Genomic DNA, 10,978 nt, shown 5'->3' on the forward strand with positions numbered 1-10,978 from the left:
TAGTAGATTCGGACTTGGGGAGTGAGAAACGCCTAAAGGGCCATGTGTTGAAGTGGGCTAGTGAAGACTACCATGGTTCACCAGGTTCACAGTGCCCTAGGTTATGGTATGGCTGCCTTTTCCTTAACTTGGAGATTCCAGGGAAGTGTTTTGTGTTTATTTTACAAAAACATCTCTTGGAGATCAAGGCTAAAGGTAAGTCCCTTTGTATCATTCCATCAGGCACATTGCTTTTGATCATCAGAAGCCAAGAACAAGGACCTGGTCCTATGCCTTTTACATGGGCAAGTGTCTGTTGAAGTTAAAGAAAGTTTTGCATGTATAAGGGATGGAGGATTAGGCCCTGGGGATCCATTTTACTCAAGGAAAAAGGAGTGACTTTAATTTCATTAATGGTCTCCTGGATGATTCTGCTACAAGTTTAATTCTCCATTAAATATTAATGCCGCTCAATGCTTAGCATCCTGCCTTTAGTATCATACCACTCCCTCTGACACTAACCTGTTTTATATTTTATAACCGTATCACAGGGCTTTTTCAGGAGAAGTCAGCAAAGCAATGCCACCTACTCCTGTCCTCGTCAGAAGAACTGTTTGATTGATCGAACCAGTAGAAACCGCTGCCAACACTGTCGATTACAGAAATGCCTTGCCGTAGGGATGTCTCGAGATGGTGAGCTCTCACAGCTTGAGTTGTACAGTTGCACGGGGTTGTGAAAGTGCCTTCTAAAACCTGGACTCAGATCTGCCAGTATCTGCCCTGCCTGTCCCCTCCTCATTATTCCACCTTATGTCCCCCCACCCCCCTTCATTATTCCACCTCATGCCCCCCATGCTCCTCTGGCAGCTTCATAGAACTCACAGCAGCTGCTTCCTTCTCCTCCTCATCCTCAGAGTCAGCCAGCTGGCTGATGGGTGGGGGTGGTGTGGAGGAGAAGTGTCTCGTGGTCAGAACACCTTCAGATTTTTGATATTGCAGCCATTATAGGTGGGTCGATTGATTGACGGTAAGTGTCATCTGAGGCCTTATTTACACTAGTAAGTATTGGAGGTTGAGATGAACCCGCTTTTATGCTAACTGGATATTTTGAATCACATGCCAAAGGCAACTATTTGTACATACAGAATGTGTGAAAATAGTGCAAAGCATGGCTCAATGACAAGTGTTCTTTTAATTAAACAAAGCTACTTTAAGGAATAGAGACCATCTATCATTCAAGTATAAAACGTTTCAAGATCTTCCTGGAAAACTATCTTAAGTGCACTGAATAATCGACACCAGATTTCAAGACAGTTATGCTTATACGTGGAAACTGGGCAGAAAGCACAGCGGGTCCATTTTAAGGATTTTTCCAAATATACCAGCTGGTTCTCTTAAGAGATCCCTTTGAAGGAAAATGTCTCCTCCAGTGGAATTTCAGCCCGTGGAAAAATACTTCAGAATGCGGAGCAGGCTTTCCAACAGTCTGCCTTCCCCGTAATCTGATGTTCTTAGCGCCTGTAGACCTACATAGGCACGAGTTCACTTTTGTTCCTGCATATTCTAAGAGGCCACTCTGTGCACCACTACAAAAGTGAAGCTTTTGTCATTGGAAGATACAAATCACAGAACTTCCACCATATTCTCAGAAATTCCTGTGACATGCAACTCTGTAGATTTCATCTTCTGATGGTACTAAACTGACAAAGTTAGGTATATCTCATCCATTTGTAAGTTCAAATCACAAGTTGTGTGTGCATTTTCTCAAGAGCTGGTCCCTTTATTTCACTTACAGGATATAATTACCGTTGTTAATATTAAGACAAAAGTTAAATCATAACTGCAGAGTCACAGCAGAAAGTTTCACCTGTGGGTATTAGGCCCCTTAGGTGTCCTAGAAAATTTTTTCCAAAACATTAAGCACCTTCAGTATGCCTTCTGAAAATTTTGCATACAAGAAATAGCACAAGTTGTTATAGGCATAGAATGAATTCTGGAGGTTATGAAATTATGGTTCTGAAACTCAGAGCCCATATCAGCCTGGCTGCTGCCTGAGCAGCCCCACCCAGGTTTGTTATCTGAGTCGTGGAAACTGGAAAGTGACCAGTATTCCAGCTCACTTCTTTCCTCTGTGAAGAAGGACAGCGCGTCCTCTTTGGCAAGAAAAGAATTCACCACCTGGCCACTGTGGGGGCCTTGGTTCCCAACTTCGTGTCCATCTATCCTGCCTCCTGCCCTGGACTCTCATAACTATGATCATAGTCAAATGGATGAATGCATCCACCCCATCAGCTATAAATTTAATCACAATCTATTAGGAGAACTAAGTCCCTCCAGCAAAGGCTGAGTCTAGCTGAAAAATCAGTGAGTTCATGGAAGAAGTCAGACCAGGAAATCATAGGGTTTTTTGTTTGTTTGTTTTTGTTTTCAATTATCTTGGTGTTTCACAAGAATTCATTTGATATTCTGAGTGAAGTGGAAAGTTACTATAGTGATGGCTCCACTTTAAATATGGGGACACATCCCAAAGAGAAGCATTACAAACAGAAATCTGCCCAAGAAGGATTATATATTATAAGGATCTTATATTATAACACCATATTTGTCCTTTCCAAATCCTGATGCTGTGATTACTTGAGGCTAAATGAAAACAGCAGAAAGTGTTTAAAGATGGGTCCGGCTGGGTGTGGTGGCTCACACTTGTAATCCCAGCACTTTGGGAGGATGGGGCTGGAGGATTGCTTGAGCCCTGGAGTTCTAGACCTCAAGCCAGGGCAACATAGCGAAAATTCACCTCTACATAAAGTGAAAAAATTAGCTGGGTGTGGTGGTGTGCACACGTGGTCCCAGCTACTTAGGAGGCCGAGGTGGGAGGATCGCTTGAACCTTAGAAGGTTGAGGCTGCAGTGAGCCATGTTCACATCACTGCACTTCAGCCTGGGTGACAGAGAGTAAGACTCTGTCTCTAAATAAATAAATAAAAAGATGGGTCTCAGGGTTCCACAGGGGCTGCCATGACCCATGAGTGGAGGAGGGGCTTCTTGGGTCAGGTACTCTGATGTAATTCAAAGAATGAGAGAGGCCTCGTCCAGTTCATTCAGACCTCACAATGCAGCTGCAGAATGAGCCATTTGATCAGGGAGGACTGTCGGAGCGCACAGGGTGGTGAACTGAATGGGCGCTGAGGTTTGGCTGCTCACTCCTCGATGAACCCTGTGAGTCTGTTTCCCTTCACCTTGGTCTACACGTGGGAGAGAAAGAGGCAGCCTAAAGCAGCTGCACAGAGGGAGAGTGAACAGAGTGAACAGCCCATTAAGTTATCAGTGGGGCCCAGTGGGTAGAGAGGGGATGTGACAGCAGGAAAACAGGTGGCATCTCTCTGGGCCTCTCCTACCTGCACCAGGTCTCTTTCTGAAATACGAGTTTCTCTGGGATGTGTGTATGCTGTTGGGGAGCTGGAGTGAGCCTGTGTGGGTTGGAACTGTTTTCACCTCTGAATATGTCCTTATTTTGTGGTCATGCAGTTTTGGATTGAGATTGTCTGAGACTTCAAAGGAAACCCCAAAGCTCGCAGGAGAGAATATTGAAGAAAAGAGTCTTGTATGTAGTATGGTTTGACTTTTTTCTTCCAGCTGTAAAATTTGGCCGAATGTCAAAAAAGCAGAGAGACAGCTTGTATGCAGAAGTGCAGAAACACCGGATGCAGCAGCAGCAGCGTGACCACCAGCAGCAGCCTGGAGAGGCCGAGCCGCTGACGCCCACCTACAACATCTCGGCCAACGGGCTGACGGAACTTCACGACGACCTCAGTAACTACATTGACGGGCACACCCCTGAGGGGAGTAAGGCAGACTCCGCCGTCAGCAGCTTCTACCTGGACATACAGCCTTCCCCAGACCAGTCAGGTCTTGATATCAATGGAATCAAACCAGAACCAATATGTGACTACACACCAGCATCAGGCTTCTTTCCCTACTGTTCGTTCACCAACGGCGAGACTTCCCCAACTGTGTCCATGGCAGAATTAGGTAATGGCATGCATGCTTCTCCTGGGATGCTCTGTTCATGCCCTTTGAAGTAAAAGGGGCATGTCTGACTTTCCTCTAATGAGTTCTGCTAAATGTTGCAATTCACCTTTACCATTTGGGCCACTTCATTTTCTGCCCTGCCCCCTTGCTTTTGACCCTCTGCTGTTTCCCATGGTTTATCCAATACCTGCACTGACCTCTCAGCATTAGAAATGGGACAAAACCAACGGAAGCAGTCTTTGAATTCTGCAGAAAACTGGAAGCTCAGGAAATGGCTACATTAACTTCATTAGTGGTTTAGTTATATTCCAGGGATTGCTTTACACCTAAGGTGACAAAAAAAAATGGCAGTCCACAAACTGAACTTGGCCCATAGACGTATTTTTTTGACCAGTGCAGTTTTAAAATTTTTGAATCAGTTGCTAATATTTACATTTGGATAATTATACCCAAAAGTTCAGATTTTTTAACTTCTTGTGGAAGGGGAAAAAATGATCTATTTACAGTGGGCCAACATTTGTGAATGTCAACAGCCAACTGGCAACAGCCAGGGGCTTACACCTTTCAATGGGCCCACCCCACTCCTGCCATTTATATCATATGCACAGCCCCTGCAGGCATCTAAGTTTTGCAACTCTGACATACAGTATAAATGTTCAACAGAAATTAGCTTCTTTACTTACCAGAATGATCTGATGATGGATATTGGTGACAAAATTGATGTAATTCATATAAGGCTCACCATGCAAAAGACAAAAAACTGTCCTTTTCTTATTGCTGGAACATTACTGCTTCTTGGGAGATGTGACCTAGAAATGTTGATAACACAGACAATGGGCAACTTTCCATTTCAAGGAAGTTGTGTTAACATCCACTGCTATATTTAATCGATTTTTAAGTACAGCACTATTATTAGAAAAACTTTGATAAGAACCTTTGTAGTTTTTGAATTTGATCTGCTCCTCCTGGTGGTTCCTCACACAAGGTTATAATCCTTTGGGATATTTCAATTAGTTGCTGTGGAGATGACTAAGTTAATACGAGGAGAGAATGAAGACTTCAGATGGAAAAGAAACAGCAGGTTCAGACTTGAGCACAGAAATCCTCAGTTCACAGAAATAATGGCTGTGTTCTTTAGACGGTTTCTCTACCTCTGTACCCCATAAAACATCTTTTAAGTGAAAATTTATATTTCCAGTAAAATCTTTCTCCAAATAGAACAAATTGAATGTTCTTTACAGTTTTTACACAAGCATCTCTTTATGGGTCTAAATTTAAATCCTCAAGAGCAGAGACATTTTAAGCCTGGTCTTTAACCACTGAACAGCATTAAAAGGTGTATTGCAGCTCTTTTGATTAACAGAGAAACCTCTGAACTAGAAGCCAAGCTGAGCAGAGGTAGGTTTGGTTTTTTTTTTTCTTGAACTAGAACAAAAACCTTCCATTTTTGTCATGAAATCTTGGTTGGCTGAGCCTTAAGCAGAACTGTAATGAAAGTAAAATTTTCAGATATGAATAAGGATTTGATTGAAAGCTGACATGATAGCATGAAAAATGACCTGACTCACTTTAGGTTTGCTTCCACCTTACCATAAATATTAGTGACTCTGTCCTGTTTGCTTGTCAAATGTTCAATGCCAAATAAATCCATAGGCCTTAGGCAAAGCACTGCCCTTGAACATGGCACTTTGGCTAAAAAATGCACTGATACCGAAGTGGGGCCAGAGATGGCTGAGCTGATTCCCTGAGGCTCCCGGACAAGTCAGCTTCCTCTTCCATGGTCTCACTCTCCAGTGCAGTCTGGGAGTCCTGCCCCCTCATTGCTTGCTCTATGTGCTTTTAAATTAGGAATTTTTCACAGGTGTTGTGGCATTTTCCAGGATAAATTAAATGAGATCATCACTAGGAGAATTCCCAAACCCAAAACTAAACTAGCATTTATCTGGAAAGGATATAATTGGGCTGTAATTCTCTTATCCCATTTATGCATGCAAAGTGTTTCAGGGAGCTAAGAGTATCACGAAAGTGGCCCAAGTCTTGTTCCAAAGCTACTTACATTTCCCTGGTATTTCTTTTGGGGCTTAAAGCCTGCTATCTCTTTAAGACTCTTGACTTCATTTTAGGCTAAACTTTGTCATCAGATTTTAAACAAATGAAACCAATTATATAATAGGAAGATAAATTACAAACCAACACCTCCTAAGTCCAATTCTCTCTTTCAAGTGTAGTATGCACAACCTATTACTTTTAGTGAAAAATATGTCTTCATCCTTGGCTAGGAAATTTTGCCCTTGGTGTACAATTAGTACCTGAATTATACATTCCAGATAAACAACCTAGGTTTTAAGTGCAAATTATGTTTGTTACTATAATTGATATGTAAAGCTTTGCACGGGAGAGACAACTGATATACTGGGCAAACATGAGACAAGAAATCCACTTATATGGGTTGTGGTCCTAGCATTAATATAAGTTGTACAACCCAGTATAAGTCACATAACATCTGCGAGCTGTAGTTTCTCTACCCCTAGAATATAAAGGTCTGTGTCTGAATCATAGCTCTGCCACTTGCCAGCGGTGACACCTTGAAGAAGTCACTTTACTGTGGTTCAGTTTCCTCATCTGTAAAATGGAGATAATACTAGTACCTTTCTCCTGGGGTTGTTATAAGGATTAAGTGAGAAAACATATATATTTAGGATAGATACAAATTAGGTGGGACTGGCATATAGTAAATGCTATATGTGTTAACTGTTATTGTAATTCTTAATGTCATTATTATTTGTTAAACAAGGACAGTTTGGACTAGATGCTTTCTAAAGTTCCTTCCCACTATGAAAATCTGTGACTAACTCAGAAGCCAGGACTTCCCATCTGAAGTATCAAGGCGCTGGCTGTATTGCTGAAGCAGTCATGGTTGGGGCACATGACTTGCCCCAGTCACAAAGTGAGGTAGATAGATTATCTGCTGAGCTCAGACAGAAGCCAGGTCTCCTAACTCCTAGCACAAAGTATTTCACTATTCCAGACTTTATCTGAGAGACCATGCTTAAATTCTTGACTTTTATTCAGCCTGACCATACTCGCCTTTGTTGGAGATTTAAAAATAGCAAAGTGTCTAAAATCTTACACTTGCCAAATCGACTATGAATTGGAATGAAAGGCTGTTGGTGAGCAGATGGTGTGAATGCAACCACTGCCCTCTACTGGTATGTCATGTACATTGCATGATTTGTTGTCTCACTTTTTATTGGCTGTTTTAAATAGGGGGGATAAGTGGCCACAGTTTCTTAAGACAAAGTGAAACCACAAGATGCTAAGTATCTTATTAACTAGAAATGAAGCATAACCTGGAAGGAAATGATATGAGCCTCTTCTCATCCTTCACTCCACAGCATTCCCCCCTGCTTCCCCGTGAAGACGCTTCATCTTCATCATTTTTTTATTGGCAAAAATTGGTTTACATTCTAGAAACGATCTTATATAGTGAGAGTTCTTTCCAAAAGAGGTAGTTCACTACCTTATTTATGTATTTTCTTGTTTCTTACTCCCCATTATTTTTGTCTTTACTCACCTCTTCTCAAGCGTCATTGATTCTAAGACACATAATTTCCTGGCTTCTCCCTCTCACTCTGTTTCTCATTCTTTCCTTTACATTTGTTCTTGTGTGTGTGTGTGTGTGTGTGTGTGTGTGTGTGTGTGTGTGTGTGTGTGTGTGTTTATGTTATTTATTCATGCTGTTTTAGTGTCTGTGTGTTTCCAAGAAGGGCCGTTCAGGTTTATTATGTTTCAGTGTCTCTAAGGAGATTCTGGTTTCCAGCTCCATTTAGGTGAACCTGCTCTGTTTTCACACAGACAAGTCTGCTTCTGTTTGACAAAAGCAGTAACAAATTTCCAAACAAATAGATACTCTCCCTAGTGTTGCCAAGTTTGCATTCAGCACCATTCTTTTAAAATGGCTTGCCTATTCTATGGTCAAAACCTTAGGGAGAGGGATCATTTTTTGATACGGTTTTATATTCATGGGATTTTGTCAATTCTTTTTTTAAAAAAATACTTCTTTAATCATCCTTCCCTTCCAGAACAATTATTACCAAGCTACTCCAAATTGTTAGTTCCTGGCATCTAGATTCCAGCAGCCTTCCATGTGGTCCTCCTGCCTGAGCTTCTCTGTGCTGCAATCCACCAAGCACAAAACTGCTTGTTGCATTTCCCCAGATACAATTTTCTTTTTCTTTTTTTTAAGATGGACTGTTGCTCTGTTGTCCAGGCTGGAGTGCAGTGGTGCAATCTTGGCTCGCTGCAATGTCCAGCTTTCAGGTTCAAGTGATTCTCCTGCTTCAGCCTCCCAAGTAGCTGGGATTACAAGTGCCCGCCACCACACCCAGCTAATTTTTGTATTTTCAGTAGAGACAGGGTTTCACCACGTTGGCCAGGCTGGTCTCAAACTCTTGATCTCATGCCTCAGCCTCCCAAGTAGCTGGTATCACGGCGGCCACCACCATGCCCTTGTATTTTTAATAGATACATGTTGGCCAGGCCGGTCTTGAACTCCTGACCCCAAGTGGTCTGCCCACCTCAGCCTCCCAAAGTGCTGGGATTACAGGCGTGAGCCACCACACCCAGCCAATCTCTTCCTTTTCTGACAGCTTCAATTACTTTTTTCTTTCTCTTCTTCTGGGTGATTCAACTTTATACCTTATTATCTAATGTGTTGAATTGTCCTCCCAGTGTGTTCATACATGTTTACCAGATTACAAGTTCCTAGAGAAAACTTCTTTGGCCTCTAGGTCCTTAATATCTTCAAACTCCTTAAGCTCAAGTATAATAATAACTAATATTCTGTAGCACATTCTAAGTAATCTTCCCCATTCTAAGGGCTCAACTCTTTTAATTCTCATAGCAGCCCTGTGAAATAGGTACCATTTCCCTCATTTTACAAATGAAGAACCCAAGCACAAAGAGGTTAAATAACATACCCAAGATCGCATAGCTAGTAAGTAGCAGAGCTGAGATACAGACTCAAATGGTCTAGCTCCAGAGTCTATGACTTCACAACTACACTATGCATAGCCACATGGTAGGCTCTCAGTAATGTTTGTTCTGCAATTTGCAGGAAAAACTAAATAAATACCTAGTTGTCACCATAAAAGAATATCATTTTCTAGTTTTTCAAGAATAAGAATAATCCTTCCCAGGTCAATGTTATGTGGCAGATGTGTCTTCATAAAAATGCCAAGAAGAAACACCAGGTTAATCATTTCCTATGTCTATCTAGGTCAGTATTTTATCATTCCTAGACATTAGTATAAAGACACAGAACAAGGGCAAAGTCAGGAGGGTCTTTGAAGTCACCAAGTCATATCTTCAAATGTCGGCTTTGCAAAGTCCCTATCCTCCTTCATGTTCCCAAATACAAAACAGTTCCAAATTACTTGTTTAAATGTATAAAGACAGTCAAAACCCGCACATTGTTTTCTACTTGTTATTTTTTAAAGCAAATATTAAATCACGTTATTCAAAGAACTTGGCTTTTCATGTTTGTGATCTCCTGTTTTCTCCTTAGAACACCTTGCACAGAATATATCTAAATCTCATCTGGAAACCTGCCAGTACTTGAGAGAAGAGCTCCAGCAGATAACGTGGCAGACCTTTTTGCAGGAAGAAATTGAGAATTATCAAAACAAGGTATGATCTGAGGAATTTTTCCTCCTAGGATTGAGGCAATATTGGGGAGGGTGTTGGTATAGGAAATTTGGTCAAGAGTTCCCACAGACCAAAGAATGAGTGTCTTTCATCAGATATCAGGTTTCTGTTTAAATATCTTTTTTCCAAAGCTGCTAATGTATTTGAAGCTTTGCAGATGCCTGCATGCAAAATTTCAGCAATAGCAAATAATTTCTATTGTGCTTTCTAGGTATACACATACCTCCTTCCATTTGTCAACAGGAGAATAGATTAAGCAGCTTCCAAAAGCCCAAATGAATTGAGATTTGTCTCAATATCCCAATCAAAGATTTTAAGGTCTGGAAGTTCACGTAAAATAATCTCAGCCTCATGTTTCTGGAAGTTGTATTAGGGAGTATATACAAAAAAAATTTAGAAGCTATGATGGTAACTCCAGTCTGAACCTAGCAATATGAGGCTGACAAATACTGCCCTACTTGCCTTTTTCTATAAAACACCCAGATCAACAGGATTATCTAGGTGAATCCATTTTACATTTGAGGAAAACTAACATCCGTTGGCATGTCTGGAGAGTGAAACATCAAGACCAGACCTTGACTCCTGGCTCCTAATTCAGTGTTTCTTCCACCCCATCATATCGGTGGAAACAGTCTGAAACTAAGATTAGGGAAACAAGTTGGCAACAAAACAGATCCAGATCATTCTGTAACTGAATTGGAGAGTGCGAATATAAAAGGAATTTAACAGGACATGTTGGGGAATAGCAACACATCACTTTGTTTGCCTTTGAGGTAGCAGGTAATGCCAACAGCCAAAGCTACAAAGGAGAAGCAAGAAAATAGTAAGAAGCAACAAAGTATATGAAATGGGATTTTAGAGTCAGAGATGCTTGGGTTTGAATCCTAGTTCCCATATCCACTAGTTTTTTGTTTTGTTTTGTTTTGAGACAGCCAGTTTTGTTTTGTTTTGTGCCCAGCCAAAAAAATATTCTTATGAAAGTGAATTAAGACAAGGATGTCATAAAGCTTCTCTAGAGGTGGTATTCATCAGAATGTGCCGTGCATAGCTCATAGTAGGCGCACAATAAATTCAGTTGATTCCTCCTTTTCTCCCTTTCCCCAAGTAAAGTGATATTAAATTTCCCAAGGCAAAATAATTACTTAAAAGAAGATCCAGGCTGGACGCGGTGGCTCATGCCTATAATCCCAGCACTTTGGGAGGTCCAGGCAGACAGATCACTTGAGGTCAGGAGTTCAAGACCAGCCTGGCCAACATGGTGAAAC

At 41.3% G+C, this 10,978-nt stretch overlaps 1 protein-coding gene and 1 long non-coding RNA gene across 5 annotated transcripts in view; one reads left to right on the plus strand and one right to left on the minus strand.

The window, feature by feature from the left end:
- RORA (RAR-related orphan receptor A) overlaps window positions 1-10,978 on the plus strand; it is a 149,773-nt gene that overhangs the window by 122,087 nt on the left and 16,708 nt on the right. For all 4 annotated transcript variants that reach the window (XM_011940473.1, XM_011940472.1, XM_011940474.1 and 1 more), the window contains 3 exons: window positions 531-672; window positions 3,612-4,007; window positions 9,574-9,695. In XM_011940473.1, coding sequence (XP_011795863.1) covers window positions 531-672; window positions 3,612-4,007; window positions 9,574-9,695 — 660 coding nt within the window. The remainder of the gene's footprint in view (window positions 1-530; window positions 673-3,611; window positions 4,008-9,573; window positions 9,696-10,978) is intronic.
- LOC105510591 overlaps window positions 1-10,978 on the minus strand; it is a 51,842-nt gene that overhangs the window by 14,997 nt on the left and 25,867 nt on the right. Inside the window, exon 3 of the long non-coding RNA XR_001001582.1 lies at window positions 4,691-4,816. This is a non-coding gene — a long non-coding RNA (uncharacterized LOC105510591). The remainder of the gene's footprint in view (window positions 1-4,690; window positions 4,817-10,978) is intronic.

Source organism: Colobus angolensis, unplaced genomic scaffold (genome assembly GCF_000951035.1).
Source record: "Colobus angolensis palliatus isolate OR3802 unplaced genomic scaffold, Cang.pa_1.0 Scaffold19, whole genome shotgun sequence".
Lineage (NCBI taxonomy): Eukaryota > Metazoa > Chordata > Mammalia > Primates > Cercopithecidae > Colobus > Colobus angolensis.